The sequence below is a fragment of the Diuraphis noxia genome, unplaced genomic scaffold (assembly GCF_037042655.1).
Source record: "Diuraphis noxia isolate RWA-SAM2 unplaced genomic scaffold, SU_Dnox_SAM2 contig0002, whole genome shotgun sequence".
In the NCBI taxonomy this organism is placed as follows: domain Eukaryota; kingdom Metazoa; phylum Arthropoda; class Insecta; order Hemiptera; family Aphididae; genus Diuraphis; species Diuraphis noxia.
This window is the reverse complement of record NW_028301712.1, coordinates 17,823,121-17,840,625: the sequence shown is the minus strand read 5'-3', so window position 1 is coordinate 17,840,625 and position 17,505 is coordinate 17,823,121. Positions and strand designations below refer to the sequence as shown.

The 17,505-nt window shown below is 32.3% G+C and overlaps 3 protein-coding genes across 3 annotated transcripts in view; 1 reads left to right on the top strand and 2 right to left on the bottom strand.

Moving 5' to 3' along the window:
* Nucleotides 1–70: 70 nt before the first annotated feature.
* Nucleotides 71–3,076, bottom strand: Stoml2 (stomatin like 2). Its single transcript, XM_015513238.2, has 9 exons — nt 2,816–3,076; nt 2,544–2,654; nt 1,880–2,027; nt 1,696–1,816; nt 1,114–1,241; nt 867–1,022; nt 686–801; nt 370–498; nt 71–284 (listed from the first exon to the last, which is right to left on the bottom strand). Exons 1-9 carry the CDS (start codon nt 2,861–2,863, stop codon nt 213–215), a joined length of 1,029 nt encoding a protein of 342 aa, XP_015368724.1. The 5' UTR covers nt 2,864–3,076; the 3' UTR covers nt 71–212.
* Nucleotides 3,077–3,239: 163 nt separating this feature from the next.
* Nucleotides 3,240–4,107, top strand: snRNP-U1-C (small ribonucleoprotein particle U1 subunit C). The gene has a single exon (XM_015513239.2). It carries the CDS (start codon nt 3,523–3,525, stop codon nt 3,964–3,966), a length of 444 nt encoding a protein of 147 aa, XP_015368725.1. The 5' UTR covers nt 3,240–3,522; the 3' UTR covers nt 3,967–4,107.
* Nucleotides 4,108–8,556: 4,449 nt separating this feature from the next.
* Nucleotides 8,557–17,505, bottom strand: part of gukh (NHS actin remodeling regulator GUK-holder) — a 46,147-nt gene continuing 37,198 nt past the window's right edge. Inside the window, exons 7-8 of the mRNA XM_089221448.1 lie at nt 16,203–16,761; nt 8,557–10,723 (exon numbers count right to left, since the gene is read on the bottom strand). Of these exons, the coding sequence (XP_089077574.1) occupies nt 9,873–10,723; nt 16,203–16,761 (1,410 nt within the window). The 3' untranslated portion in view covers nt 8,557–9,872. The remainder of the gene's footprint in view (nt 10,724–16,202; nt 16,762–17,505) is intronic.

The following is a 17,505-nucleotide window of genomic DNA, read 5'->3' as shown; positions in this document are numbered from 1 at the left end:
TTTTCAGATTTTATATTAATGAAATAAGATATAAAAATATTTTTATAAAAAACACATGTTTACAAGAAAATGATATTTTAACAAGATTTAATAATTAATAAAAACTTAAGTATTAATGAGTTTTAGTAACCACAATTTTAACATCTCAACTTTCATGTGATGAAATAAAATTATACTTTATTTTAACTTGTATTCAGTTCATTTACATTGGATTATTTGTCTTCCTCACTTGATTTTCTTGACTGTTTAGATTTATTTATCAATGTTTTATAAATGGACATGGCCTATATTAAATAAAACAATAATTTGTTTTAACTAAACCCTACTTGACAATCATGTAATTATTCAAATATAGTGAACATAATTTACCTGTGTCACCATTGATGAAACATCTGAAGTGTTGCTAGGGATAATAACAGTATTTGTAGATTTGGCTAATTTTCCAAAAGCTTCTACGTATGATTCAGCTATTTTAAGAGATGCCGCATTATAACCATCCTAAAATGACAATAATATTCTTAGAATCTACAGAAAATAACAGCCAATAGTCAAATGATTATAATAATTTCAGAATTAGGTAGTTATTATTTTTTTTATTAGTATTGGTCTAAAAGACTTTTAGTCACATGTAATTTATTACAAAAAAAGTGTTTGAAATAAAACATTATATGTACTAAAACTTAACTGTTTGTTTAAGAGCATCAGCTATCAATTGTATTCCTTTGGCTTTGGCTTCAGCCACTGCTAACAAAGCATTGGCTTCTCCCTTTGCTCTATTAATTTGCTCTTGTTGGTCAGCCTCTGCATTTAGTATTTAAAAAAAAGATTTAATACCCAATAAGAACATATAGATTCCAAACTTTTACCTGAAGCTAAAATTGTTGATTGTCTTTTTCCCTCGGCTACATTTATATGAGCTTCACGAATACCTTCAGAATCCAGAATAGCAGCACGTTTTTTTCTTTCAGCTTCCACTTGCATTTGCATAGCTTCTTGTACTCTATTAGGAAGCTTTATATCACCTAAATTTAAAAAAAAATTATAATTTACATAGTATAATTATTAAAAATAACAAAAAAAAAAAAAAGAAGAATAGGAATATAAAACTCTTACGAATTTCATAACGGAAACATATTAGTCCCCATGATGCACTTGCTTTATTTAGACTTTCAACAATTGCGAAATTTAAATTTTCTCGTTCTCGAAAAACTTTGTCTAAAGATATTTTTCCCAATTCTGATCTATCAGATGAAAATATTAGCTTTAATAAATAATAGTAAACAATAAAAAGCAAAAAACATTCTAATAAACACTTGCGCTGTCAAATAAGTGTTTTAATTATTATTATTTTTTTGTTAATATATATATACACCCATTTTATTTAAAAAAAATTGAAACTGGTTGTTATGATAACATTCAATAGATTAAGTCTCAGTGGCGTGGCGAACTTCATTAAGTTATGAGGCACAGTTATATTGTCAGATCCACCACCCACCCCACGCAATAAAATATATTTATTCATTTAAATAATAATGCTTTTTTTAACACATCAGATGATCTTTGAGGACACTAACTACCCTTCAAACTAAGGCACGTGCCTCAAATATAGTCTTTTGTCACGCCACTGTTAAGTCTAATAACATTTTCATTAACATATAATTAACTGATTAAATTTGAATTTATCAATTTTGTTACCTCATTGTGGTTTGAGCTAATTGAGTAATTGCAAACTCTGGATCTTCCACTCCATAACTTGCTAAGTAAGGATCATTAACTTTTAAATATAATACACCATCAATATTAAGTGTAACATTATCTGAAATATAAATTATAAAATTAATATTTTTAAATTAATTATAAAATTAAAGTTTATTCTAACCTAAAGTCACAGCACTTTGTTTGGGAATATCAATGGCTAATTCTTTTAAACTTTGAACATAACCAACACGATCTAAGAAAGGTATTAAAAAGTTTAAGCCTGGTTCTAAAATTCGTTTAAATTTACCCATTCGTTCAACAATCCATGCCTATAACAAAATATCAAATTATTTTATTATATATTACACATAAAAATAAGGAAATAAAATGTAAATGTGTATCTCAGTTTCAAAATAAACATACTTATATAATATATTTAACTAGTATAAATTACAGTTGCTATTTGTTACAGAAAATGAAAATAACATTGGATTTGAACTTTTAAAAATTATCTTATAAAGTTTAACTTTATTAGTTTAAGAAAAAAAAGTGTATACTCTAATATAGTTCAACTGTTCAGTATTTTATAACTGATTATATATATAACTAAGTAATTTATAAGATAGATTTGATTAAAATAAAATAGAAAAACCCATATTAATTACTAGAAATTTATCATTCTCTATTTTCCATAAAAGCAATTTTATTTTAATATTTTCTGTTTTGCATGATGAATTTATGGTCATCTTACTATGAATAGATTAGTATTAAAATAAAAATAATAATAATAACAGTCATATATTTATGGATATTAAAATAATAAATATAATAATATGTAGTCTAGCCTCTTGCTGTGGAACAAATAGAATTCCAGTGTTGAATGGATTACTACTTTTAAACCTCGCCAATGCAATTGATGACAGGATAGACGGTTCTCTTGATAACAGTCTTTGATGCTGCAATTCAAAAAAATCATCATAAAGTAGCTAGTCAAAAGTTATATCAATCATCAATATATTATACAAAATCTAAATATTTTATGGTTAAATAACAACGGGCATCGATTGAACGAATGTAAAAATGATAAAATATATCACATCATACTGTCAAATGTTACCTTTGCAATAGTGGTGAATCGCATCAGATTAATTTTACAAACGAGCATGATTTCTGGTTATTTGAAAAGAATTGCTGTCAATTGTTAAGATAAAAAATTAGCGTTGACAATTGATCGAAACGATTATTAATAACGTGCGAAACTGAGAAAATAATAAACTATGGAATTGAATTAAAATAGTAAAATATACTAAAAAGTTGTGCTATATAATATATTCCTATTCCTATTTTTCAACATGATCAAAGGGAATGGGGAAACAAAATAGTAATTATTGATAAAAATAAATTGAATACTCAAAAAGCCGCATTATCAGTATTATGTTATCAGTTTAATCAGTGTCGGAAGAATTATCAAAACACAATAATATTATGATGCTGTAGCCTGTAGTCTTAAACTAAAATACGTTAAAAAATACTTATAAATATTAAAATAACTGCTTAATTAGTACAGAATTTAATATCGCCTAACTTTATTAGTAAATCAAAGAAGTTAAGACGCGGTTTGACATGGTTCATGTTGTTTCGCCAGTTGGCCATAGTGGAAAACTCGATAATTATTAAAGTTATCATCAGCGACGCGGTCCGCGGATATAAGTGATAAAGATAAACAAAAATTAGTAATATTATAATTTTTTTGTTCTTACATTTTAATTTTAATTTTTTTGTTATTACAAAATCGTACGGTAGTAGTGACGTAACCGCACAGTCATGCCGAAATATTATTGTGATTATTGCGATACGTACCTGACGCACGATTCGCCGTCAGTGAGGAAGACCCACTGCCAGGGTCGCAAGCACAAGGATAACGTCAAGTTCTACTATCAGAAGTGGATGGAAGAACAGGCACAGAACTTGATCGATGCCACGACGGCAGCATACAAAGCTGGCAAGATCGGCATGAAGGGAGTGTGCATACCGCCACCGAACATGGGCCAGCCGGCGCCACAAATGGCTATGCCACCAGGTTCGATCATGCCGCCCGGACAGATGCCCATGGGAGCACCGCCGATGATGTCTATGCCGCCAATGATGAGACCACCCATGGGACAGATGCCGATGGGTGCGCCTCCACCAATGATGCCCCCGATGCCACCAAACATGAGACCACCTATGATGACCAATCCACCTCCTAATGTCCAAGCTCAACAATAAAATAACTAAACTTTATTCATTCTCAACTGTACTGGTATCTTTTAAATCTTATGAATTATATTTGAAATTGTTCTTATTTACATGTCATGCATAAGAAATGTTTAACACACATGGTTTAAATAAAACAAATGTCTAGTGTTATTTGTTGTTTTATTTAGCAATACTTTCAGTAGGTATTTAGCTTTCCCTTAACAAAGATATTTTAATTTTAAACTTAGGTATGTTACCCATATGAATAGATATTATTTTAAAAACAAAGCTCCCGCTTGTTTAGGATTATATATTGTGGCTTAACACAATGAATGTGCATTAGAATGACTAAAATATGTAAATATCTAATAGTTCTTAAGTATTGTAGAAAAACATTTATAATCTTGGACATCACTTAGTTTTTATCTATGTATTAATCTGCTTGGTACATGTCACTATGTCAGGTTAATTTGGTAGGTATCTAGAAGCTTGGTACAGTTCAGTCAATTAGTAGGTTACAATCAATAATTAAAATTAATGGCAATGATCAATTTATTTTATTTCAGGTACACAAACTTGTTGGTTTGCATTATTTAGTGTAGATTATGTAGGTACTATTAGTAATTATGTTGACATCTTCAATTTGGATGTTTAAATGTTTCCGAGTTTGATCATCACTTATTCATAATATGTCTATTTGTGTAAAATGTTTATTTTTTAATATAAATTTATATTTATTTATTAGTTTTTAATATTTTATAATATAGGTAGGTATCAAAAACAAAAAAAATGTTAACTCTATAGGTAAGTATTTTTTTTTATTGTTTTGTCGCATCATTTTGAGCTAACTACCTCAAAAATACAAAATGAAATGAATCTTAATATGTTAATAAAATAAATGATACAAATTAATTTTGATGACTAATATAAGACATAAACAACTGTTACTGAATAGATAGATGTTTAAGTAATAGGATTGATAGCAAAGCAATGATACTTCTTTAAAAATATAATAGATATAATGGTAGTAATGGTACTTACTTGATAATTTTACACTAAATAGTATTTATCAATAGTAGCACCTATAATTGTGTAGTTATATCAGTAATAGGCTACAATTATTGTACTGTCAAAACACATACAAAAAGCGATTCTCGGATATATTGTATCGTCGTAGTTCATAAGTACCTACTAGTGTAGGCATAGTATGCATGGGGTTACATCCCCCACAGAAACTATTGTAGTCCCATCACGGTGTTTACTTTGTTTTAAAACATTTTATCTAAAATTATAGTTTTATACGTTTTATAACTTTACCTGAAATTCACCAAGACTTTAAATATTGCCGGTGTATAATTTAAAATTTTTATTGAAAATTATTGTACTTACATAAATGTACCTATTTATTTTTATCATAAACATATTTACTTATAGATCAACAAATTTTTTTTTTATCTTTTATGTAATGTAAAATAAAACGTCAAGTTAAAAATGAGTCAAAGTATATGTGCATAATTTTTTCTTGGAAATATTCTCTTTTCCTTCAATTCAAGTTAAATATAAGGAGTTTTTGGAATACATTTTTCTAGTCCTATGTAGCCACTAAAGATTACCGTATTTCTCGGAATACAAGTGTAGGCTTTATGCTGCTGGACGCTGCTGGTCGATGGTCATCAACCATTGCTCTGCATAAAGGAGTAAACGACTAACTAGTTTTCCGACATATATTTTCTAAGCCATTAAATCTGTAACAATTGATTTAACAATATGAACAAAAAAAAAAAAACGATAATATTTTTTGTGTACACTAAAAGTAAGTTTATTTATTAGATTCAGTCAGTCGCGGTAGCTTTCGCCACATCGGTATTCCTTTAGCCGCGTATTCGTCCAATTACGGCGGTCGGGCACTGAAACAACGTTCGAACATTTCCGTAGGTCCGATGACATCCGTTTTTCTATCCACATATAGTCTCCATACCACTAACAACGGGCCAAAGTCTCCACCGCTGCCGTCGTAAAATAAAACGGACTCGCGCCATTGCCGTTGGCACCTACCGCCGAACCGCAATCATTTCCAGCGCCGGCGCCGTCGTGACCGAACCGCAGTTGGGCGCCCATCGAGCCGCCAATGGTCTCGTGTACTCCATTTGAGCGACCGGGCGCGCCACTACGCGGATGGCGAATCTGTCGCGTTGCGAATGGTCGGAGAACGTGTGCGGGTGACTTAACGCGCGGCAGGCACCATCATCCGTGACCTGATCCTTTACGTCGCGTCGCCGTCACACTGTTCGATGTCCTCGGCCAAGGGGCGTTCGAACTTCAGGAGCAGTGGACGCTTTCGACTCGGATAACGCGTCTCACGGTCGCTGAAAATGATGCTGACGGAGTCGGGAGTAGTGAGCACAGTGGTTGTGGCCGTTGTACTCGTTGCAGGGATACTGCAGCTGTCGAATCAAGCCGGCCAACTCACCAACAGTGTCGAATATACTTTAGCTGGCATGTCCTCTTCATCCATGTCTTGCACAGCGGTCCGTCACCAGAAGTCGCAATGGACTCGACTGGCTGCAACCCTGCTAACGGCGAGTTTCCTGTGGGCGACGCATAATCGCAAACTATTTTATTAATATCAGCGATCAACGACTTCTTCAACGGTGCTGTCGATTTCGGTTTCCTGCATGTCGTTTCTCATCGGCGTTCGAAATCGTTTCGAAGATGCTGTCAACGTTTCCATTATGACTGATTCGATAACACCGCTCAATATACGCTTTGTACTATTTCGTTGATATAGTATAATATGTTCTTCGACGTTTGAAAGTGAATCGGTTGGTTGGAGGTCGCGAATACGGCGACGTGTAAACAAATGGAATACAGCAAATGAACTAGATTTCGATACATTCCGACACCGAGACTGAGAAAACCGAAAGCTCCCAGCTGTTTATTATACTGGCCAGTGAGTATGTTCATCGTGCTTAGGTAAATCTGCCAGCGATCCGGATTTTGGGCGCTTTTATTTTTCTTAAGTTCGTCGAATGATTATCATTGATATAATATACTATTTTAACCAGAATTTCAGACATTTCAATTATTTTATCGTTTTATACTTGTAAAGTTGTAAGAGTGGTCTTTTTTTTAATCTATTTAAACATTTTACTTCTACAATTATTTGACTGCATATGACTTTTCCCTATGAAAAAAACATTATTTTCAATCATTTTATACTTAATACAAAGTCCAGCAAGCTCATATGATATTTCATCATTATATTTCTATGCTATAGTTAAATTTTAAAATCATTTAATAAATCATTTTTCTTGTATATGATAATATAATATGTATACTATATTACCATGGCCCAAACGACCTAGACTAAGAACTATATATTATAAGATGGCTATCAGGGACGAGGTTTTATTATTTGGTATCCTCCATGCAGTTCACACTATAAATATCATACATTTCACTATGCTTCATAACTTTACATAGGTACTCATATTAAAATAAGAGTTATTTTTTTGTAAAGCTTAAAGATATAACTGGTATACTTAGTTGTAATATCCATATTCAATAAAATTTGTGTCACCTAAATCCTATTTTTATGTGTTATGAATAGGATTTCGTTATTATCTTGTCAGTTGTTGGATTTTGAAAAAAAAAAAATTTTTAGTGTTCTTAATCAATGCTAATACCTACTATTAGTCTCCATAGACTGTAGTCATGATTATAATTTATTATTAATGAATATTGAGTATTTTCATTTTTATGATAAAAATATTTTTTTTTATCAAATTACTTCTTATATATAAAATAATATCAATATATATATTATATTATACAAATGTATTAGTATCATACTAGCTGTTTGTGTATTACTTATTTCGTACATTTTGTGTTTTAATGAGTAATGACTGATATTCCAATTCGTTTTCAAGTAATAGGGATTATTAGTTAATTACCACTTATACTTAAAAGTTGAGATATTTGATCAAATTATCAGTTAGGTCACCAATAGTTAAAGTTATAGACACCAAGACAGACTCTGAGTAATTAATTTATGTGATACTTAACATATTTTGAACAAACCGGTTCAAATTTTTATTTGAAGTTATAAAAAAAAATTCCAACTCAACTTAAGTTACTGTTGTAATCAAACTAATTTTTAACTAACTATATGTTAGGAATTTGTAAATTTCAGAAACTAACTTATATTCTAACTTAGTTAATTTTTGTATTAAAGTATTACATTAACTTTAAATAATTCAAAAAAAAAAAACTTACTTTTCCAGCTTTGTCGATATCTATCAACTTTAAATAAAATATATTTAAATTACCCCCACCTTAGTCATATTAAATAATATTTCTTGAGGTAAACAGTTATAGTTTAGTAGTTTTTTCTGCAATATTTTAGTAGGCAGTTAATTTGATTACTTATGAAAATAGATAGTAAATTTATTTATTTTTATAAACTGTTTTGATTTTTTGAGGATTAATTTTCATTTATCAATGATATTTCTGATTTCAAAAAATGAACGCATAATGAGTTAAATTTTGAAATACATCTCTGTAGGTAGGTAGGTATATACTATAATAGACATAATGTAATAATTCAAAATTCAAAATCAATTCTTTATAATTATCATATATTTGCAAACAAATAACAAATAGTAACATTTCGAACATTTCAAAGATCAGCAGTATTGCAGAAAGTAATTAAAACATTTTAATATAATTTCGTTTGAATTATTCTCAGAATAAATTAAAATATAATCAACATTAAACTGAATATTAGTGCAATGTATCCGTATTAATTGAATTAAGCAGATATATTATGTATTATATACCACAAACATATTGATATTATTAACACCGTGAGCAACCATGTAAATTTGATCACGAATATTAATATTATCCATTAACACGAGGTCACTATATATAACATCAAAACAACTATAAAAATACTTTGAACTTTGAAGTACATAAAATATATTAAAAATTATAATTTGTTCCATAGATGAGTTACTAAATATTTTAGTAGATTATAATAATTTATAGCTAGAAAATATATTTTTTAATGTATGAAAACATAATTAAATGTCGACGTGATTATATCAATAGTTTGGCTATTTTACGTAGACAATAAGGCCTGACGTTTGTTAATCTTAAAATAATTTCGCTACACTGTAAAATAATGAATGGGTGTGTACAGTGAATGTTCTCTCTGCGTTTATAACATTTTTTATAAATAAAAAAAATTAAATAAATAAATAATATTAACAACATTAATAATAAAAATTAAATTAAATCAAATCGCCGTTATTTCGAGTCACTCTCGAACTCCTTGATTTGTAAAGACTAGACACATACGGTTATAATAACATGATACTAAATAATAATTTTTAAAACGCAAGATTATCAACTATCCATGTGTGTACTTATAAAATATAATATACAGTGTTTAAATAAATTACAATTTAAATAGTTCTTTATATATATGATCATCATACGTGAATTAAATATTACTCTACCTTTACCTATGTCTTATTTAATAAAAGTTTGTATTGAGGAATTGACAAAATAGATATTATAAAAAGTACAGAAATCGTTTGCAAACGAAAAATGAAAAAAAAAATTTGGTCCCAGCCAGTAATGGTCGATAAAAATACGTCACATATTATATAATGTGGTATATTATATTGTGTACGATAATATACCGTCCGCGACATTTTCGTGACGGCCTATATAGCTATAATACACACGCGTAAAGTCGTGTAAAATTCCGACGATTTCCTGCTGGAGGGCACAAAAGGATAACATGAAATAAATATGACTTCAACAGACCACAAAAGGACAGCAATTTAACTGCAACAGGCGCGTAATAATATAAGCGTCTGTTTCAGGCTGCAGATGTGCAGTGAAATAACTACGCCACCAAGGTCCGGTCAGAGGGATGTTTCGAGAGCGGAACACGTGGGCGTGGCTGCGGCCTGCAGGCCTTTGAGCGTGCGACTGACGAGCGCCGCGGACCTGGGAACGACCGATGTCCCTTGATATTCCTCGTCTTCACGGCAGTCTTCCTGTATGGTCGAAGCGAGCACGTTCGATTTACGGAACGACGAGCCAGAAGGCGTTCGCCTGAAGTGGCCGCCGGCCCCGGTCGACAATAACGGAGCGTGGACGGCCCTCGGCGGCGGCGGCGGTTGCTGGAGTCGCACCACGGCCGATTGTTGCGCGCGCCTGCCGCCCGCCATGTTGGTCTGCAACAAAAGCCGTTTGAAGTCGTACCGTGCGGCCGACCGGTCGTCGCCGCGAGGCCGGTATCGGTCCGACTGACGTTCCGGTGCTCGCCGCACCACAGCGGCGGCCTGTGGTTGCGTTTGACGCTGTGTCGCTTGTACCGGGGCAGTGACGGCCACCGTCGCAGGTTGTTGGCCGAGCAACCGCTTTTTCGACTCGTGAATGGCCGCGTACAGGTCCATGGCCGATCGCCCGGACGCCGGACGTACGTACGGTTGCTGCGCCGCGAGTGTCCGGTGTTTGTCGCCGGGAGGAGACTGAGGTGTCGGCGTCCGTTGTAGCTTCGGGTCGTGCGTTTGCTGACGACCATTCGGGCTTGTGCGGCAGTCTCGTATCGGCGATATGTTGTTGCTGCTCATGTCGATTCGGCCGGCGCTTCGGTCGTTCTTCACCGGCGTGGACGCAGATACGTTCCGTTCGTGGCCGACGCTGCGTTCGCGGCCACTGTTGTCGCTATTGATCGACGTCGAGGCGAGTGGTGTACCACGGCTCGTATCTAAAATGTGCACACGGAAAATCGGATGTTACACATGCTGTGAAAGTTTATGGTTTAGGTTCAGAAAGGTACAATACTTAAGTATCGTTTACCTAACTTATGTATGGGCGAAGGATGTCGGGAAGCCAAGTGTTTGGTTTCTGTTGTGTGACGGCTGGGACATCGATGGCTGATTTTCATGTCTCGAGTGGTCGGATTGAGGGATCTAGTGAATGGGATAGGGATAGGAGAGATTTTTGGAGTACTTATTATATTTCAACTGCCAACTCGTGTAATTTGCTAACTACCTATACGGGCTATACCTACTAATAAAGTAATATCATACAATATAATATAGAATCATTTGATAAATCATTTTCTTCCATAATACATAATATGGATTGAGGACTTTATAAACATTTTTACAAATAGTATCTACCTTAACTTTTGTCGTTTTTATTTTATACTTTTAAATGTATCATATATTTCAACCAAAGAGGGCTTATGATTATTGTATACTTTAAAGAATCAAATTGTATTATTTAAATTCATTGAATAAGAGAGTATAGTGATCGCGGAGTCGTAGACGTCTTTTTTTTAGATTTTTTGTTTTTGATTTTGGTATGTTGTTGCCAAAGTAAATCTACTGTCCATATTATGGACTGTCAAGTATTAAGTTCTATTTTGAATTGATAGGGTAACATTGTTTAATGATAGCTATAACGGCTTTCATATTTACTAAGGGTGAAATTTATTTGAACCTATTTACTTTCTATTTTTAAGCTAATTCGAATGGTTTTGGTGAAATTTTTCTCATGTCATGGGTTGCTCTATTTATTAGGGTCTTTGTATAGTGGTATACTATGGTGCAGATGTTTCATCTGAATAAGCCGATACATTGCAAGACTTTGGCCTTTGGGAAGAGCATCAATGTAAATATTATAACTAGTTTAAGCGACAGGTAGCTTTTTATGATTTCTAATCTTATAGACTATAGCTGGAAGAATGAGCTAACGTTCTTTTTTTTTTAAATTTGGTATGGTTTTTTTTGTTGATTGGAAAATTTTTTTGTGGATTAGTATCTAATGTTGGTAATTAGCTTATTGGACGGTAAGCGGTCACTAAATGTTTTGTTTTATCTAATTAAGACATTAGTATTATGATTTATGATTGAGATTTTCCACATTGGGCGGGGAAGGGGAGCGAAGTAGGATACCAAGCCTAAGTATTGAACATTTTAAATGCAAGTAAGAAATAGAAAGGTTTTGCTCTTTAATTATTTTTAATTAGTTTTGTAATGTAAAAACAAGAAGTACTGTATATCTTGTAACGAGTGTTTTCGTATCGTTTATTCCTTACTTAGCTTATTTCTCAACAACGCATTTATGATTCATCATTCTCGTTAAACATACTATAAATCCAATTGTTCGCGCTGAGCGATTCGAAAAAAAAACTTCTCTTTTATGGTTTACCATACTTGGTACACGAGTATGTATCTAATAATTTAATATTGCCTTTAATATAATATTATGATGTTCGGTGCGGGTGATTCATTGGGTTTTCGGTGCGGGCATTTTATAATTTATAAAAATAATGATATACACCTACGCGGGTGTTCAACGGGAAACGTTGGAACAATATATACCGGTTAGCCAAACACACGTATAGAACGGTGCAGGAAGGCTAAATTAGAAAGTAGGAGTTTACGTATAACTTTGTATTGTACAGAAAAAATACCCAACGAGTCGAACTTATCAAGATTATATGTAGGTACAAAAAATATATAAAAACAACCTTTGTAACTAATGGTATTATTTTCATTACACTTTGTCGTTTTTTCGTTATCAAGTAAGTATAATTAACATTAATAAAGTCATTTAAATACCAGGAAGGGGATTTTTTAGGATTTATAAGCCATCGACATTCCAGGATTTTAGAGTACCTAGGTATCTAGAAAATTTGCAAATTCTTAAATTTAGTTGTGAGCTTCACAATATTAAAATATTACGATAAACAATGATTGAAGACAGTATGAATCTTTCTTATTAGCTGTTCTTTTACGTACATTAAAATAGGTATTCAGTTAATTTTTAGTTCAATTAGACACTACCCTTTTGGTAGACATGGTTAAAATGTGAAAAAAAAATAGAAAATTGTATCTACATGCAGATTACATCGTAATTATAATTGTATGTACAAAATTCATGAATACCAAAAAAATTTTAACATTTTCGTCTCATGTTTCATGTTAAATTAATTTAATTGTTATCATTCATCATATTGGTCATACAATATTCACCCGTAGATATGTTATATATTGTGTTTCCCATATAAATTAAATAATTTTCAAATTTTCTAGACACTATGTTAGGTATATATAATATTAAATAGTTTGTGTGTACTATACACAATAATTATACTACTGGGCAGTAATTGGTACGTGACTGTCTTACCTTATTTCGTTAGTCTAGTTTGTTAATAATCTTCAAATACCATTAAGCTACCAGTGAGAAAGTCGAAACTTTTGGTAGCCAACAAAACAAAAAAATGACTAGTTTACCCAAGCGATTTGTGATGAGTATATAAGCTTAAATAAACGTGTGAACAATATACATATACCTGTGATTATTGATCTGTGTGAATATGCAGAATATGGATTAATAAAAATAGTAAATACCGTAGCCGTGAGACACTCCCAATATTATAAAGTATAAAATCAAGTCATCTCAACAACGTATAACAATAAATAAATAAATAAATAAAAACCGTTACTCAAATAACATAAATAAAATCCGTTTAATTAGTATAAAAAGTGCATGCAAATCCAAAATAATATATTTACAATAATTATTCTATACAGTCTACTCACAATCATTATTGCACTCGAGGTATATCATAGCATATTAAATAATATAAAAAAAGTATTAAGTAATAACTTCTATAAACGCAAAATTATTTAACTACGAAAACTTAATCTATTGCCTACTTGCATAAATACAAAAACAATATTTTATACTCGATAGTTCACTGTTGGTGGTATAAAAAATACTCATGTTGTAAATTATTATGTGTAGAAAACTAGTAATGAAATTTGAGGTTATATCGATTAACGACAAATACCTTATTAATGTATATTTGTACCCTAACTTTAAATTGTCCATAGTAAAACGAATTTGAAATAATTAGGCGTGTCTGTGTTTTTAGTTTGTATTATTGGTAGGTTATTTTTTTGTTCTGCACTTATTAATTCTTACTACGTATAGGCTATAAGTAAGTACCTAATATAATAGCGTACGCAAGTTGTTATTTGGGGTTATGTATTTTTGTATGCTATTAAAATATATAGTATTAAAAGTATGAGATTTCAGATAATGGGGTATAACCTAAAAACCTTTTCTTGGCGTGAATATTATAGGAATTGAGTTTAATTATAATTAATGAGAACAATCGGCTAATGAATACAAAATAAAATCCTTCAGTATTTTGATGTTTAAAGAAGGTTTTCGTTAACCTATGTAACGATAATAAAAAATTGTAGGGCTAATGGTTTGGGTAGATAAATGATTTTTATGTTGCAGAAATTATTAACGTATATTGCTACTGTTTTTGGAAAAAGAATAATTTATCACTGTAAAAAAAAAAAAAATAAGAGGTATTCATTATTTTAATCATATAATGAATAGGTTGTTTTTAAAAAGAGAGAAATAATAAATGCTTTTAATAGTAAACGGAAGTCAGAAAAAAAACTAAAAGTCTATAATTCTCACTAACAAGGCGTGAGAATAACTTTTTTGTAATTAGCAATAAATGAGCATATGACAATATCATCTTTCATTTCATTATTCAATTTTTATTTAATAGGTAAGTAATTTTATTTTAGACAAAAAATATACTAAAATATTACCTGCCGCTTGAAATGAAAATAAATTTCAAGGAATTATGATTAAAATTTTGTGTTGAATCAGATAGTTGAATTATGCAAAGCATGAAATCAAACTTTTTCGCTTTTACTAAGAAAATCTAATAAAAAAAACTTTAATGTTAGGTGTACTTAGTTAGATGTGAATAATAAACATTATACAATTTAAAACTTTATCATATTGTAGGTATTGGAAATCATATTATTTAGTATAGTACCTACTATAATAGTATAATGTGATATATGAATAGGACCATCGAATTATTTTAACTCGTGTGCAGATTGAAAAAAAAGTTCTAAGAAAAAGTAAATAAATAGTATTTTGTTAAAATGCATTAAAATATACTAGGTATTTTCAATGTATATTGAGATTGCTACAGTATATATCTCAGATTTTAATCTGTGTGTGTATAATTTAATTTTGCATGCCATAAATAATTTTAATATAAAACAATTAATATAATATATGCATAATGTACATTTAGTAATAGCACCGTTATCTTGGTCAATCCAGTCGAGTAATGTTAAATTATAATTGTTATTTGTTTCATTTAGGTTAAGAAAAGAAATAATCGTAAAATATACTGTGTTAGGTATTTTACCTACCTAATATTCCTCTAAACTATTTTTCAGGAAAAAATTAAGAATTTCCTACTAGAGCTTAAAATGTTATGTTACATTTTTAACAAAACAAAAGAATTAATCAAAAATTATTGACATAATATTATTAACGAGGTAAATAAATAATGTACATAAAATAAAATAAAATAACTTTAAAATATATGTTTGTTAATTTTAGTTAGGCGTTTATGAGATTACGCAATGTTTTGTATTTATGTCCATTGTCCACTATTATATTTTTACTTGTACATTTTCTCAGAAACCAAACGTATTTGTATGAATATCGTGTAACGTTTGGACGTTTAACAAACATATCTTATTTATATACTTAATTTCTATGTGCAACATACATAAATATATATACAAATTTTTATATACAAAACCCAAAAGTTCATGCGATACACACCAAAACAGTCAATTAGCTTAAATAAAAAAAAATAAATTTAGGAACATAATTTAATTGTGTCTTTTCAATAATTATTAGTATTTTAACATTCGTTTTGTTATCCACGGTAATATAATCATGAATTATTCTGGTTAATATTGTATTACACCGATCCCAAGGGAGGAAAAAAATTACGAATTCGACCGATTCGGGTTCGTTCGACGGATAATAAACGTCTCCTCTCTGTTTTGGTTAGCGAAATAAAACAGTTTTCCAATGGGTCACCGAATAATAACTGATTGCTGTGTTATATAATATTATACTACGGAAGGTAGGTGCTGTGCGCGAAACTAAATACAAATAATCAGTGACGACAAGGAATAATATTACATGACACAAACTATATATACATCCACTAAAATACGGTGCGCAATATAATATCAGTGCACTATAGTCGTTGAAAATAATTATTATAAAACAGCGAGTGTGGCCACGCCTAAGTGTGTGTGTGTGTGTGTTTATGTGTGAGATTCAGAGTGTCTACCAAATATCCGTCCTGTCCATAAAATGATTACCTTGAGTGGTCTCGCTGCGGGCCTTTTGCAGCGCCATCAGCATGTTCGGGGACTTGCCGAGCATCCGGGGACTGGTGGCGTTGGCCTGCCTGTAACTGTCGCTGCGCTTCACCACGGACTTGATCTCGTCCAGGCTCGTTTCCAGGCACTCGGTGGGGTCTTGCATCCGGACGTACGCGCCCCGCACCACCTCCTTGGGCGACAGACTCCGCCGGGTCGGCGAGATCAGCGGCGACACGGGCTTGCCGACGGTGTTGGACGGACACCGGCCTCCGTCCGGCAACACGACCGCCCGGGACGCGTCGGCCCGGTGTCGGCCGAGCGCCGTGGCCACAGTCAGCGGTAGGCCCACGGTCGTCGTCTTGCAGGAGCGCCTCTGGCCCGGCGAACACGGTAACGGTATGGGCACCAGCGGTTTCAACTGGGCGGCGGCCGATGTTTTACGCTCGGCTTGGAGTTTCGGCTTGGCAGCAACGATGTGCAGGGCGGAACTGAGCACACCGACGCCGTTCGGCTGTTTGGTCACCGGTCGGACGTTCAACGGAGAACGGGGTATGACCTGGAGTAACACAGACAAAGCAGTCAATACAAAACGTTATTCAAGTGGTATTATAGATACGATTCGATGATATATTATTATTATGGTGTAAGTTATAACTGACGTCAGCCACGTAGATTGTTTGTATACACAATATTAATTTTATAGACGGAACATCGACCAAATAACTGCAGGGTATAATTCAGCTGGGATAACGTCGAGTGACACCGTTGGCGAGTGAGTCGACAATCGAGTCGATATGACAGATTGGCTATGAAAATTAACACAGTGCTATGGTTGGAAAATGAAAGTAAAACACATTTTTGAAGAAATCTCGTAGGCTTTTTTGGAGTATTTGGAAAACAGCGTACGAGTAAATTCAATCACACAATGTACTAAACTGATTGGCCGAGAGATGCCTTCAATAATAATATTGGTATCTTTTGTTTATATAGTATAAATGTTAAATTTTTTAACTGGAATTTTCATAATAGAACCAGATCTTAACTAGAAACAACTATAATCAGCAGCCGATTAGCATCAACGCATTTTACAATGATTCGTGTTTACGACTTAGTACACACGAAACAATACACCAACAAGCTAATAAGCTGTATAATGACACCGCGAGATCCTACCGGTATGAGATGTGACTTTGAAACGAAATTTAAGTTTACCTACTTAACTCTAATCGTTTCGTTGATGTCGTGTCAAAATTAGCCACGTGAAACGCCCCCTTGATAAAAATATAGTGGTATAATATAT